Source organism: Lagenorhynchus albirostris, chromosome 19 (assembly GCF_949774975.1).
Source record: "Lagenorhynchus albirostris chromosome 19, mLagAlb1.1, whole genome shotgun sequence".
In the NCBI taxonomy this organism is placed as follows: domain Eukaryota; kingdom Metazoa; phylum Chordata; class Mammalia; order Artiodactyla; family Delphinidae; genus Lagenorhynchus; species Lagenorhynchus albirostris.
Genome location: NC_083113.1, coordinates 5,217,931 through 5,233,148, shown reverse-complemented (window position 1 = coordinate 5,233,148; position 15,218 = coordinate 5,217,931). Strand labels below are relative to the sequence as shown.

The 15,218-nt window shown below is 48.5% G+C and overlaps 2 protein-coding genes across 10 annotated transcripts in view; one reads left to right on the top strand and one right to left on the bottom strand.

The window, feature by feature from the left end:
• Positions 1 to 15,218, top strand: part of CDC42EP5 (CDC42 effector protein 5) — a 145,081-nt gene that overhangs the window by 64,413 nt on the left and 65,450 nt on the right. For 2 of the 9 annotated variants that reach the window (XM_060131336.1, XM_060131328.1), the window contains exon 3: positions 7,961 to 8,094. The exons of 6 other annotated variants lie outside the window; for them this stretch is intronic. The gene's annotated coding sequence lies outside the window, so the exon portion shown is untranslated. Of the gene's footprint in view, positions 1 to 4,206; positions 4,333 to 7,960; positions 8,095 to 15,218 lie in introns of those variants that run through there. One more of the 9 variants, XM_060131334.1, reaches the window with a different exon arrangement.
• Positions 393 to 3,971, bottom strand: LOC132509781 (leukocyte immunoglobulin-like receptor subfamily A member 6). Its single transcript, XM_060131232.1, is given in 8 exon segments — positions 393 to 816; positions 819 to 929; positions 1,667 to 1,969; positions 2,232 to 2,528; positions 2,755 to 3,057; positions 3,205 to 3,489; positions 3,673 to 3,708; positions 3,868 to 3,971. Coding segments are annotated over 8 exon segments (1,626 nt in total). The 5' UTR covers positions 3,902 to 3,971; the 3' UTR covers positions 393 to 559.

The window sequence follows — 15,218 nt, the reverse complement described above, 5'->3', positions numbered from 1 at the left end:
GCTCCGCGGCATGTGGGATCTTCCCAGACCGGAGCACGAACCCGTGTCCCCTGCATCGGCAGGCGGACTCTCAACCGCTGAGCCACCAGGGAAGCCCGAAGAGAGGATTTACACTGAAGAAAGAGACAAATGCCACACATCTGGGCTTTTTACAAAATGATAAATTCCTAAGCCCGTTTACCAGCACAGCAGCTGGCTGTCACTTCAAACGCCACGGTGTTCCTTCACACTAATGGTGTTTCTGGAGAAACTATACCAGGTGTCATCTGACGAGGAGAGAAGGGCTTGAGGGGTCCAGAGAGAGTTTTAGGGAAGAGTTTTGGATTTATCTGTTCGAAACAGGACCCCAAGTTCACCCATTTGTTCAGTTACTTAAACGACATTCTGTTTCTGACTGAAGGGATGGAGGTCAATAGCACACAGCAGCCAATGTGGAAATTAAAAACAACCAAATATATTACATGAAAGTGGGCCAGAGCATGAAGGTGTGTAAGGTGTGGACACAGACCTGCCGTGTGCGATGTGCCTCACGTCACAGGGGTGAGAGGTGACGGGGCAGTCAGGGAGAGTCATCGCTGGTGGGGAGGGAAGGCACCATGGTTATCCGAGGCCCAGTCCTCCACAGGGACTCCCGGGCCTTCTCCTGCACCCACACCATGTCTCTCCCTCCCTGGTCAGACAGTTCACACAACACGTGCTGCAGATTCTCTTCCAGAACCTCCTGGGCACATAAGGTCGTGACAGGGCTCCACCACTCGGACGGTGCACGGTCCCCTCTTGTGTTCAGCTCCTGGCTGCTTCTTGGGCTCCTCCGTGGCCGTGTTGAGCCTGAAAGAGCAGAATCCCGAGGCCCAGCAGGACTGAGCCGGCCATGCCCATCCGGATGAGGTTCTCCACTGTGTAGTCTTGCGGGTGTGAGGGTAGGGATTCTGGACGAGAGATCACACGGTCAGAGCAGATCCCAGTCACTCCTGAATCCTGGATGACCACCCAGGGTACTGATTCCTTTTGTTCTGTCCTCAACAGGACAGAAACTCGGAGCCCAGCCCCATAACTGAGGATTTCTTTTACTAATCACTGCTGGCGTCTGACTTGATTTGTGGCGGGTGGATGGTGTCAGCTGCTCATGAGAATCGTAAAGTGAGGGTGTGAGTGAGGAGTTGGGGAGACACGAGCCCTTCTCCTGGGTTCTGTGTCGTCACTGCCTCCAATTCTCATATTACAGCTTCTACACAGTTCCTTAATGAACCCTTCCTCTAATATGCCAGGTTCCCTCTGCTCTCCTCATTGGGTTCTCTCAGCCTCCATGTGTTCTTTGAATTCAGAACCTGCTTTTGAATCACTTTGGAACAGAGTTGGCTGTGCCCCCGGTGCTCAGGATCAGTGAGAAAAGTGGTCTCTTAAGACAGAAATAATTGAGTGCTGTGTGTTCTGTGTTCAGTCTGAGATTGGACCCTATAATCTTATTCTCCTACTTCTGGGAGTTCCCACTGATTCAACAGCTGAGGACCCAGGATCCAGTGATGAGACTTTGGAGTCAGGGGCCATTGAATGTCCTCCTCTCTGGAGGCCCAGTGTGTCCCCTCATTCATTACTGCCTCAGACATTTCTGGGGACAGAGCCCTGAGCTGACTGAGTCAGACAGGACAGGGTCAGGGTCCCTCACCTGAGACCGCGAGCTCCAGGGGGGCACTGGCGTGTGACAGCAGGTAGGGGTTACTGCTGAGTGAGCTGTAGCACCTGTAGGTCCCATTGTGGGCTGAGGTCACGGGACTCATGGAGAATTCGGCCTGGAAATGCCCACCTCGGTACTTTGATCTAAGACGCACTGGGGGCCGGGCTGCCCCCTCCTTGGACAGAAGGAAAGTTTCCCTTGTGCTCCGTGACTGACACAGCAGGGTCACGGTCTCTCCTGAGGCCACCAGGGGGCCCGGCTGCACCGAGAGGGAGGGCGTGTCAGGGAACCACCCTAGAGAGAGGAAGGGGGGTGAGGGGCTGCCCGCCCCCTGGTTCCGAACTGCGACTCAGCAGGGCCTCCCTGAGGCCCCTCATCTCTGTCTGTCTCTGTTTTCTCCGAGTCTCTCCCTCTCCCTGCCCACCCCCGTCTCTGTCTGTCTCCCTCCCTCCCTCCCTGGGGACCCCTCACGCCTGGTCCCAGCATCACCAGCTGGGGCTCCCCCGGCAGGGCCTGTGCAGAGTCTGGGTCCCTGACTGACCCGCTGGCTCCTCACCTGCCACCAGGATGTCCAGGGAGTCACTGGGGGCCGACCACTCGGAGGAGAGGTTGTGTCCACCGTAGCATCTGTACCGGCCCGCGTGGGTGTTGGTCACCCGGCCCAGGGGGAAGGCGGCCTGAGAGAGCCCAGCCTGGGGCTGCCGGCCAGGGCTCTGGGGGAGGGCCTGTCTCCCCTCCTGGGACAGAGCGAATCTGTCATAGCCGACGTCAGAGCGACACTGGAGGGTCAGGTTCTGTCCAGAGGCCACGACGGGGCCCTGTGGGGTCAGGAGGGAGGGCTTCCCAGACACACCTGGGGGAAGACCAGCCCTGGGCTGTAGGGGCTGGTTCCTCCCATGAAGCCCCTTCTCCCATCCTGGTCCCCAGGCCTCACTGTCGCTCACACTCTGTGTCTCTGTCCTGTGCGCCCTGCTCCCCCCTCACCCCACCCTCTCATCTGGGACAATCCTGGGAGAAAAGCATCTAATAATCTGTCTCGTGCCTCAAAAAGTGTGTGAGGCCGGGGAGGACCTCCTCACCTGAGACCAGGAGCTCCAGGGGGTCACTGGGGGCTGACCACACCTGCGGGGTGTTCCTGTAAAAGCCGTGGCATCTGAACATCCACCTGTCGCTGGGGGTCACGCGACCCACGGGGAGCAGGGCCTGGGTCTGCCCATGGGGGCCTCGCTGTGCATCCAGGGTCCAGGAGGACTTGGATTCTCCTTCCTTAGTCAGAATGAACCCGTCCAATCGCTGCCATGAGCCACACTGGAGGGTCACGTTCCCTCCCGAGGTTACCACAGGGCTCGGCAGGGCTGAGAGGGTGGGTTTCCTGTGGGCCCCTAGGAGAGAAGGAGGGAGCTTGTGAAATGGGGCTCACACGCCCCTTTCCTCCTCCAGGGCTGGGCTGTGAGAGGGACACACCCCTGAGAGCAGACCCCCTTCCTGAGGGCAGAGCCTGAGGCTGGGACCCCTGAGTGTCCTCTCACCTGTCACCACCAGCTCCAGGGGGTCACTGCTCTCTGACCAGTCAGTGGGGCTGAGGTAGTAACAGTGATATCTCCCTGCATAGTCCTGTGTCATGTATGAGATGGAGAACTTGCCCTTGTTCCCGGGCTCCAGTGAGGGCTGTATGTCCCAGGGACGTGAGCTTCCCTCTTTATTCAGATGGAACTCCGAGACCCCCAGGGTCCCCTGACACCAGATGGTCACGGGGCTCCCCAAGGGGATCACAGAGCCTGGCTCAGCCCAGATGGTGGGTTTGGGGAGGGTGCCTGGAAGGACATCAGAGGCTGGGTCACAAGACATCCTCACCCCCAGGTCCCCAGCTCTCAGCTCCCAACCTCCCGGACTCTCCCTCCTTCAGCTCAGAACTGCTGATCCCCACCCCATTGCCTGGGGGTGGCCCCTTGTCCCCATGATCAGTAGGGAGGTGGGACACCTGGGGACAGACTCACCTGCCTGCACCTGGGTCCTCAGGCCCACACTCAGCCCTGGAAGAGAGACCCCTGTGAGAGGTTCGCCCTGAATCCTGAGCAGCGCCTCTCCTACCCGTGAGCCTCCTGAGTCCTGGGGTCTCCTGACAGAGCAGCCTGGCTGTGGGGAGGGGTCCGTCCCTGGCTGGGGCTTCCCCTCCCCCTCCTCCATCTCACCGAGGCAGAGCAGGGCCGTGAGGCTGGGGGTCATGGCGTCTCGTCCCTGTGGTCCAGGCGGTGCAGATGGAGGAGACCACGGTGCCCTCAGGACGGAGACCCGAGGGTGTGTCCAGTGGGAGGCTGGTCCTCCCCGTCACGGGGCTGTCACGTCAGCAGCCCCACAGGAAGGGGAACTGCCCCTCCCCAGGAGCCTGGCTCTCATTCCCATGACAGAGCCGGTGTCTTCCTGAGACGCCCCTTCCAGGTGAGGGTGACCCGAGCACGTCTTTCCCTCTCAGAGCCTCCCCGTTGGGTCTCCTTCGTCCTCAGCCGGTCCATCGGCAGGTCCCTGTGGGGTCCTCACCATGGACAGGGGTCACCCAGGCCCTGGCGATGCTTCAGGGAGGTTGCAGGAACCTGCTGCACCGCAGAGCTCAGATCAGCAGAGACACACGTTTAACATCTGCCTACAGCTCCGTGGAGGTCAGTGTGGCAATGAGCACAGAGGAGAAGTTCGGGGCAATAAGGAAGGAAACATGCCTGCTCCCCTGGCCCCAGAGTGTGGGTTTGCTTTCTGTCTCAGCCCCCTTCAGGGACTTCTCCCTTTTTCTTGCAACAGCGTCCACCCCACCTTCCTGGGAACAAGCCCCTGAGTCGTTCCTGCCTGCGCGGTGGCCCTTGATCCTTGGACAGGGCTCTCCTCCCCGTCCTGTCGTCCTGCCTGGAACTTAGGGGACCTTGATTTGAGTTAGAGGTCTCCCTTTGAAGGAAAACGTCTCTATTTAACTCTGTCCCCACTGCTCTTGTAACCGTGAGGGCAGTGCCCTTTCTGAGCCTGAGTTTGCTCCTCTGCATGTTGTCGCGAGCCCCACTCCTCAGAGTGGCTGTGAGCTCAATGGTGTCAGGTTCATTGCAGGATCACCATTGTTAATTTCCAGAGCAGGTGACAACAGCAGTGGGTGGGACATGAGAGGATCCTGGGCTCAGACTCCACGGCAAAGTGGGTGATTGTGGTGCCCACCTAAGAGCCCTCCTCTGCTCCTAACACTGAGAAATGCTATTTTGAATATTTCTGAAACACGTACCCAAAGACACATGCAGAAAAAGAGAAAGAAAGTTCCCCAAATGGAGAGGGAACCAGACCAAAGAAGAGGGAACTAGGCTGAGTGGCCCCCGCTGACCGGGATCATCAAGAGGGTCATAGGGAGGAGGTTCCCACCTGTGTGGACAGAGAGAGGGACCCAGGTCCTCACAGGCAGGGAGGGGTCAGGGCTCCAGGTGAAGTTTGAAGCTGCGGCCCCACTTCGCCACCTTTCTGGACGGGCACTGGGATAGCTCTGCTCACTGCCCCAAGCCCGTGGTCAGCATTGAGCCACCTCCCCTGTGTGGCGTGAAACAGACTCAGTCCACGATTGTCAGCCCTGGGCGTCCACCCTCGTGAGAGTGTGAGGGTCCCATTGGGCCATCCCTGAGGCCACAGCTGTGAGCAGATGCTAAGTCTGAGACGGTGGGCAGCACGGGGCAGAGCAGCTGCAGCAGTCTCCCCTGGTCAGCCTGACTCCCAGGACAGCCCCGGGAGAAGCCTTCTAGGAGAGACCGGGGGTGTGAGGGCAGAGCCTGTAACAGGAATGGACATCACAGTGACCCTAGTAATGATGACAGTGCTACGGACAGCCGTCTGCTGACGAATGGGGGTGTCCTAGGCAAGGAAACAGAATCAGTAGGAAACCAATAAAGAGGTGAAGAAAATGTAGAACATACTTGATGTGAATATCTTGATTGTATCACAACACAATTAGTGGCTTTGCTGAAATAAAAATATGCAAAAAAAGAATCAGTAGGGAAATATGACAGTCGATTTAAATTAAGCGTGTTTAAGTATCTGAAAAATAAAGGGAGGCAACCATATGGATTATTTTATAGAAGAAAGGGCAGTTATTAAGAGTTAGAAAAGGTAGAGATGACAAATCCAGTAGGATGAACACATTAAAAAAGTCACCCCATCAAGGACAAGACAGCTGAGGGACCAGTTATGGAATTGAATACAATATCGAGGAAATGTTCCACAATGAAGGTTAGAGAGACCAGAAATGGAAATTCAAGATACTTGGGGAATAGAATGAGGAGGGCCCACGTCATATCTATTGTAAGTGTCAGAAGGAAAGGTCGTGACGTATAACAACGGCCAAAGAAATGAAGAATTGAACATTTTTCAGATGTGAGGACAGGCCAACTAAGTGCTAGGACGCCTGTATTTAAAAGTGACATCTGTATCTTGACCCTTCATGGTAAATTAAGGAAATGAAGGTTAAATTAAAAAAAAAAGTATCTCAGACTGAATTGTACGCTTCGAAATGGTTAATTCTATTTTGTGAAAATTTCAACTGAAAAAAATCAAGGACGACTGTCCTGGGGCCCTACAAATGTCCTGAAACTACTTCCTGTAGAAAATGCAAATGACCATTAAGAGAATGACAAGCTCATTGGGACCAGACTACCCCGTACCAAAAGGCGATGCCAGAAGATACTGGAGAAATACCTTCAGGGAATTAATTGGGAAGAATTTTACACTGAGCCAAATTATTTTTAAGGGACAAAAGTGAAAGGCTCATCAGAGGGTGAATCCCTAACTGCGAGGAGGTTCCAGCCACCACATGTGACCTGCGGGAGCTGTGTCCATTCCGCTCAGCCCACCACGTCAGGCTGCGTCTTCCTGAGAGATGAGGAGGGTTCTGGTGGGGATGGAGCCCTTACCCATCACATGTATGTGCCTCTCCCAGTAGTTGAGTCACACACTTAGTTTGAAATAAGAAATGTTTTCAAGTAACTTGATAAAGAGAGAATGAGAGTGAGAGAAGGCATTTCCAGAGACGCAAGTTCTTAGATATTTTACTATTTTCACACTCAGTGAAAGGAATACTAAGAGATGTAATGGAGAAAGTGAGATGTCATATGAGAAAAAAATGGTATGAAAAGCACTGAAAAATTAACTAACACAACTTGTACACGCACCCAGAGATGCACCCACACGTGTACACACAGGCACACAGATGTGCACACGCACATACACGTATATAGAGTACCCATATTTCAGGTGACGTATAATGAGAACATTGTCTTCTCTAATGGAGGAGGAGAATGCATAGCTGTTTAGAAATAAAAATGTAAATACATATGTTAACATGGGAGTAACAGCCTAAAATTAGAGATGGAATAACTACCAATGTGCTTGGTGTAATTAAATGAAAGAAAAAATTTTCAGCTTTATTGAGATATAAATAACAAGAATTGTGTATATTTAAGATGTACAACTTAATGTTTTTATTTTTAAAAAGAGCATTTATTTATTTATTTATTTACTCGGCTGTGTTGGGTCTTAGTTGTGGCACGCAGGATCTTCGCTGTGGCAGGCGGGATCTTTCGTTGCGTGCGCAGGCTCCAGAGTGCATGGGCTCAGTAGTTGCAGCTTGTGGGCTTAGTTGCCCCGTGGCATGTGGGATCTTATTTCCCTGACCAGGGATCCAACCTGCGTCCCAAGCATTGGAAGGTGGATTCTTAACCACCGGACCGCCAGGGAAGTCCCACTTGATGTTTTTATATACACTTACATTGTGATATAATCACCACAATTAAGCTAATTAACATATCCATGACCTCACATACTGAACATTTGTGTGTGAGTGTGTGTGTGGTGAGAACACTTAAGGTCTATCCTGTAAGCAAATTTCAAGTCTACGATGGAATATTGTGAACTGTAGTCACATCACCGTACATCACATCTCCAGAAGTGACTCGACTACGTAACTGAAACTTTGTTCCCCGTGACCAGCATCTCCCCACTGACCCCTTTCCCAGCCTCTGGCAACTACCATTCTCCTGTGTTTCTGAGTCTGATTATTCTAGATCCCCCAGGGAAGTGAGCTCGGGCTGTATTTGTCTGTCTGTGTCTGGCTTCTTTTACTTCACATAATGTCCTCCAGTTTCATCCACGTTTCCCAAACGGAAGGATTCCCTTCTTTTTAAAGGCTGAATAATATTCCAGTGTGTGTGTGTGTGTGTGTGTGCGCGCGTGCGTATCTCACATTTTCTTTATCTCTTCATCTTTCGACAGGCATTGAGGTTGTATCTATATCCTGGCTACTGTGAATAATGCTGCAGTGAACATAGGAGTGCAGCTATCTCTCCGAGATCGTGGTTTCATCTGCTTTGGCTATATACCCGGAAGTGGAATTGCTGGGTCCTATGGTAGGTAGTTCTAGTTTTAATCTTTTGAGGAAACTCCATACTGTTTTCCACAGTGGCTGCACCGATTTGTGTTCCCAGCAACAATGCATAGGGTTCTCTTTTCTCCACAACTTTGCCAACACTTGTTATCTTTTTTTTAATTAACTTATTTATTTATGTTTGGCTGCGCTGGGTCTTCGTTTGTGTGCGTGGGCTTTCTCTAGTTGCGGTGAGCGGGGGCTACTCTTCCTTGCGGTGCGCGGGCTTCTCATTGCGGTGGCTTCTCTTGTTGTGGAGCAAAGGCTCTAGGCCCGCGGGCTTCAGTAGTTGTGGCTTGTGGGCTCTAGAGCGCAGGCTCAGTAGTTGTGGCACACAGGCTTACTTGCTCCGTGGAACGTGGGATCTTCCCCGACCAGGGCTCGAACCCATGTCCCCTGCGTTGGCAGGTGGATTCTTAACCACTGTGGCACCAGGGAAGCCCAACACTTGTTATCTTTTGTCTGTTTCATAACAGCCATTCTAACAGGTGTGAGGTGATAGCTCATTGTGGTTTTGATTTGTATTTCCCTGAGGGTTAGTGATGTTGAGCACCTCTTCATGTACTGTTTGGCCATTGGAATGTCTTCTTTTGAGAAATGCCTATTCCGGTCCTTTACCTGTTTTTTCAATTGGGTTGTTACTACTTTGCATTGAGTTGTGTGAGCTCCTTGTATATTTTGACAAGTAGCTCCTTATCAGATACATGGTTTGCAAATATCTTCTCCCATTCTATATGTTGCCGTTTCACTCTGTTGTCTGTTTCCTTTGCTGTGTAGAAGCTTTTAATATGATGCAATCCCCTTGTCTATTTTTGTCTTTGTTGCCTGTGCTTTTGGTGTCATATCCAAAAAACCATCGTCCAAACTCACGTCAAGAAGCTTTTCCCCTATGCTTCCTTCTTGTAGTTTTATGGTTTCAGTCCTTATGGTTAAGTCTCTGATCCATTTTGGCTTGATTTTATATATGGTGTGAGCCGAGGGTCCAGTTTCATTCTTCTGCATGTGGGTGTCTAGTTTTCCCAGCATCATGTATTGAAAGTACTATCCTTTCCCAATTGTGTGTTCTTGGCACCCTTGTGGAAGATAGCTCACGGGGCTTCTTTGAGACAGTTATTTTGAGCAGTTAGGCATCTGATAGGCCTTCCTCTTCTACGGTCTATGTCTTGCCTGCGGCAGTGTCACATCCCCTGGTTCTTCGTGTGTCTTGCAGCTTTGCTGTGGGGTGTGTGTTGGCAGGAACAGCCGCCTCCTCCAGTCTTTATGGTGGGAGTTTGCAGACCAGCCCAGTCAGGGATTCTGCAGCCTCTCAGACGTGTTCTGCGGACGTGCAAGCTCCACGTCCCTCCCTCCTGGGGAAGGATTCCTAGCTGTGTGCCTTCACCGTGTCCCCGCTTCCCCTGGAGGAGTGCGGGGGACGGCGGGGGTGGGGGCGGGCTCCATTTTCCTCCTCCTGAGGGAGAAGTCTCAGGATCGGTCCTCCTGTCCATCCTGCCAGGCTCTGCCGGCTACTACAGCGCCTGTCCCTCTCCTCCTCTTTTGCTGCCCCCACGTGGGCCTGTGGCCTCGGGCTCTGAGTGAGATGAGAGGCCAGGAGGTCTCTGAGGCAGTGCCCGGAGCCTGGGGATGTGGGTGCAGCTTGACTCCCTCTGGCCTGGGCCGAACGGAGGAGGCTCTCAGCGCTGAGGGTGCCAGCTTGGGGGAGGGGGGACGGGGGGAGGGAGCTGCTCCTCTTATCCTTTCAAAGTGGTTTTTCTTGGTTCTACGCTCATTCGAGGTGTCGCACCTTGCTAACTGGATCGTGCAGTTCGCATAAAATTTATTTTCCCCCAATACCGTACTTTTGTCACTGTTTATGTGCGGGGATGAGAGCTGGGACTTGCTGTTCTGCCATCTTGCCTAAAACGTTGATTAATTTTCCTAGAATGCATCCTAGTGAGACCAGAAATGGAAAAATAGAAACAATAGCTAATCTACACAGGAAATAAAATGAGAAGACTAAACAGATATCTGTCACAGTCTCTAATGAGAGAAATGAGAATGCCATTAGTCAGCACTTGAAGAGACCACAGACCTAGACACCAGGGCACCCTCCACTTAAGGGGACTAGGGTTCTCCCTCACCCTCAGTGGGGGCAAGATTACTTCTTTTTTTTTTTTAAATAGAAGTATAGTTAATTTACAATGTTGCGTTACTTCCAAGTGTATAGCAAAGTCAATCACTTATATATACATATTCTTTTTCAGATTCTTTCCGTTAAAGATTTTTATGAGATATTGAGCATGGTTCCCTGTGCTATACAGTAGGTCCTTGTTGTTTATCTATTTTATGTAAAGTAGTGTGTATCTGCAAATCCCAAATTCCTAATTGATCCCTTCCCCCTTTATCCCCTTTGGTAACCATAAGGTTGTTTTGTCTGTCTGTGAGTGTATTTCTGTTTTATAAATAAGTTTATTTGTACCATGTTTTAAGATTCCACATATAAGTGAAATCACATGATATGTGTCTTTCTCTTTCTGACATACTTCACTTAATATGATAATCTCTAAGTCCATTCATGGTGCTTCAAATGGCATTATTTCATTCTTTTTTATGGCCGAGTAATATTCTATTATACATATATCACATCTTCTTTATCCATCCGTCGATGGACATTAAGGTTGCTTCCACGTCTTGCCTATTGTAAATAGTGCTGCTAGGTACATTGGGGTGCATGCATGTTTTTGAATTAGAGTTTTTTCCAGATATATGCCCAAGAGTGAGGTTGCAGGATCATGAGGTAACTCTGTTTTTAGATTTTAAGTGACCTTCACACTGTTCTCCATAGTGGCTGCAACAATTTACATTCCCAGCAACAGCATTTATTATTTGTAGATTTTTGATGATGGCCATTCTGACCAGTGTGAGGTGATACCTCACTGTGGTTTTGACTTGTATTTCTCTAATAATTGGTGATGTTGAACATCTTTTCACATGCCTCTTGACTATGTGTATGTCTTCTTTGGAGAAATGTCTATTTGGGTCTTCTGTCCAGTTGTTTTTTTTTTTTTTTTTTTTTTTTTTTGTGGTAGGCGGGACTCTCCCTGTTGTGGCCTTTCCCGTTGAGGAGCACAGGCTCCGGACGCGCAGGCTCAGCGACCATGGCTCACGGGCCCAGCCGCTCCGTGGCATGTGGGATCTTCCCGGACTGGGGCATGAACTCGCGTCCCCTGCATCGGCAGGCGGACTCTCAACCGCTGCGCCACCAGGGAAGCCCTGGTTGGTTGATTTTTGAATATCAAGCAATGTTGCATTCCTGGGATAAGCCCCACTTGGATGTGGTGTAGTATTTTAAAAGTATGTTGTTAGATTTGATTTGCTAATATTTTGTTGAAGACGTTTATGTTTATGCTCATGAGGGAGACTGGCCTGCAAAATTTTGTTTTATTTTGTTTTCGTTTTCTTTACTTTTACTATGAGAGTTGGTCTGGCCTCATAAATTAATACAACATTTCCTCCTCATCTAGTTTCTAGAAGAGATTGAGTAGAATTAATATTATTGTTTTTATATGTTTTCTGGAATTTGCAAGTAAAACCATTTAGGCCTGGAGATTTCTTTGGGGAAATTTTAATCTAAGAATTCAATATCTTGAATGTGAGACTAGCAAACTGTTTTTAAAGTCTGACAATAACCCGTGTTAGTGAAGGTCTGGGACAAAAGGAATTACTCCACATTGTTTCTGGTTATACAAAATAAGACCGTCAATTAAATAAGAAATGCATCATTATCCCTTAGATTTTCAAATATGTTTATGCTACCCAGGAGATTTTTGCCATATAAAACCTAGAAGAACTTGCACATATAGACAATAAAATACTACAAGGATGTTTCCAGTATATAATACAGCAGGCAAAATTAACACACTACAGTTCTTCAGGCTTCTAGGTAGAGGATGAATAAGTTCTGGGATCTAATGCACAGCATTGTGGTTATAATTAACAGTAATGTAGTATATACTTGAAAGTTGTTAAGAGGGTAAATCGTAAATGTTCTAATCCAAAATGTAGTGGTAAGATAAGGAAAGGTCTAATGACGTGCTTTGCACGTCAATACACCGTTTTTCCAACACCATTTATTTATTTTTAACATCTTTATTGGAGTATAATTGCTTTACAGTGGTGTGTTAGTTTCTGCTTTATAACAAAGTGAACCAGCTATACATATACATATGTCCCCGTATCTCCTCCCTCTTGCGTCTCCCTCCCACCCTCCCTATCCCACCCCTCTAGGTGGTCACAAAGCACTGAGCTGACCTCCCTGTGCTATGCGGCTGCTTCCCACTAGCTATGTGTTTTACATTTGGTAGTGTATATATGTCCATGCCACTCTCTCACTTCATCCCAGCTTACCCTTCCCCCTCCCCATGTGCTCAAGTCCATTCTCTACGTCTGCGACCTTAGGTTCTTCAGAACGATTTTATTTTTTTAGATTGCATATATATGTGTTAGCATATGGTATTTGTTTTTCTCTTTCTGACTTACTTCACTTTGTATGACAGACTCTAGGTCCATCCACCTCACTTCAAATAACTCAATTTCGTTTCTTTTTATGGCTGAGTAATATTCCATTGTATATATGACCAACACCATTTATTGAAGAGACTGTCCTTTACCCATTGTGTACTCTTGACTCTCTTGTCAAATATTAGTTGACTACACACGGGTCGGTTTATTTCTAGGATTTTGATTCTGTTCCGTTGGTCTATATATCTGTTTGTTGTTTTCTATTACCATACTGTTGTTGTTTTCTTTTTGTGGTACGCGGGCCTCTCACTGTTGTGGCCTCTCCCGTTGCGGAGCACAGGCTCCGGACGCGCAGGCTCAGCGGCCATGGCTCACGGGCCCAGCCACTCCACGGCACGTGGGATCTTCCCGGACCGGGGCACGAACCCGTGTCCCCTGCATCGGCAGGCGGACTCCCAACCACTGCGCCACCAGGGAAGCCCAGCATACTGTTTTAATACTATATCTTTGTAGTATATTTTGAAATCTGGCAGTGATTCCTCCAGCTTGTTCTTTTTCAAGATTCTTTGACTATTTGTGGTGCCTGTAGTTCTTTTTTTTCATTTTCTGTCATCTCTTGTCATATCAATTATACTTCTTTTTAAAATTGAAGTATAGTTGATTTACAATATTGTTAGTTTCAGGTGTACAGCATAGTGATTCTTTTGTGTGTGTGTGTGTGTATGTGTGTGTGTGATTTGCAGATTATATTCCTTTATAGGTTATTACAAGATATTGGGTATAATTTTCTGTGCTATACAGTAAATCCTTGTTGCTTATCTATTATACATATAGTAGTTTGCACCTGTTAATCCCATACTTTTAATTTCTATCCTGCCCCCATCTCTTCCTTTTGGTAACCATAATTTTGTTTGCTGTGTCTGTGAGTCTGTTTCTATTTTGTGTACAGATTTCTTTGTATTATTTTCCACATATAAGTGATATCATACGGTATGTGTCTTTCTCTGACTTGTTTAACTACACATACTATTGTCTAGTTCCATCCATGCTGCTGCAAATGGCAATTTTCATATTTTATGGCTGAATAATATTCCATTATGTATATATATGTATGTGTATATATGTACCATATATATACCATATCTTCTTAATCCATCACCTGTTGATGGGCACTTTGGCTGTTTCCATGTCTTGGCTATGTGGCTTGTCTTGTAAATAGTGCTGCTATGAACACTGAGGTACATGTATCTTTTCAAATTATGGTTTTCTCCAGACATATGCCCAGGCGGCTGGATCATGTGGTAGCTCTACTTTGAGGTTTTCGAGCATCCTCCTTACTGTTTTTCACAGTGGCTGCACCAATGTACATTCCCACCAAGTGTGTAGGAGGGTTCCCTTTTCTCCGTACCCTCTCCAGCGTTTATTATTTGCAGTTTTTGACGTTAGCCCTGGTGACTGTACCGTGGTGATACCTCATTGTAGTTTCGCTTTACATTTCTCTAGTAATTAACATTGTTGAGCATCTTTTCATGTGCCTGTTGGCTGTCTGTATGTCTTTGGGAAAATGTCTATTTAGTTCTTCTGCCCGTTTTTTGATTGGGTTGTCTATTTCTTTGAGTTTGAGTCATATGAGCAGTTTGTATATTTTGGTCGTATTGTTTACAAATATTTTCTCCCATTGCGTATGTTGTGTCTTCATTTTGTTGACGGTTTCCTTTGCTGGGCAAAAGCTTTTAAGTTTGATTATGCCCCATTTGTTTATTTTTGCTGTTATTTCTTTTGCCTTGGGAGACTGATTTAAGAAAATATTAGTACAGTTGGGAGTTCCCTAGTGGTCCAGTGGTTAGGACTCAGCACTTTCACTGCCGTGGCCCAGGTTCAAGCCCTGGTCGGGGAAGTAATATCCTGCAAGAGGCACGGGACGGCCAAAAAAATAAATAAGGCTATGAAAATATTGGTACAATTTATATCAAAGAGTGTTTTGCCTATGTTCTCTTCTAGGAGTTTTATCGTGTCATGTCTTTTTAAAAAAATTTATTTATTTTTGGCTGTGTTGAGTCTTCGTTGCTGCGCAAGGACTTTCCCTAGCTGCAGCGAGCGGGGTCTGCTGTTCACTGTGGTGTGTGGGCTTCTCATTGCAGTGGCTTCTCTTGTTGCAGAGCACGGGCTTTAGGCGCGTGGGCTTCAGTAGTTGTGGCACGCGGGCTCAGTAGTTGTGGCTCGCAGGCTCTAGAGCATGGGCTCGCGGGCTCTAGAGCACGAGCAGTAGTTGTGGTGCACGGGCTTAGTTGCTCCACAGCATGTGGGATCTTCCCAGACCAGGGCTCGAACCCGTGTCTCCTGCATTGGCAGGCGGGTTCTTAACCACTGCGCCACCAGGGAAGTCCTATAGTGTCAGGTCTTATATTTAGGTCTTTAAACCATTTTGAGTTTATTTTTGTATATGGTGTGAGGGAGTGTTCTAATTTGATGACTTACATGTAGCTCTCCAGTGAATCCCACCACCTCCCTGACCCGAAAATGAGAGGCCACCTTCACTCTGCCCTTCATATTGTGGGGTGATTCCATAGGTGCCGTGATGACTCTAAGTGCTCCTAGGAATCAGCA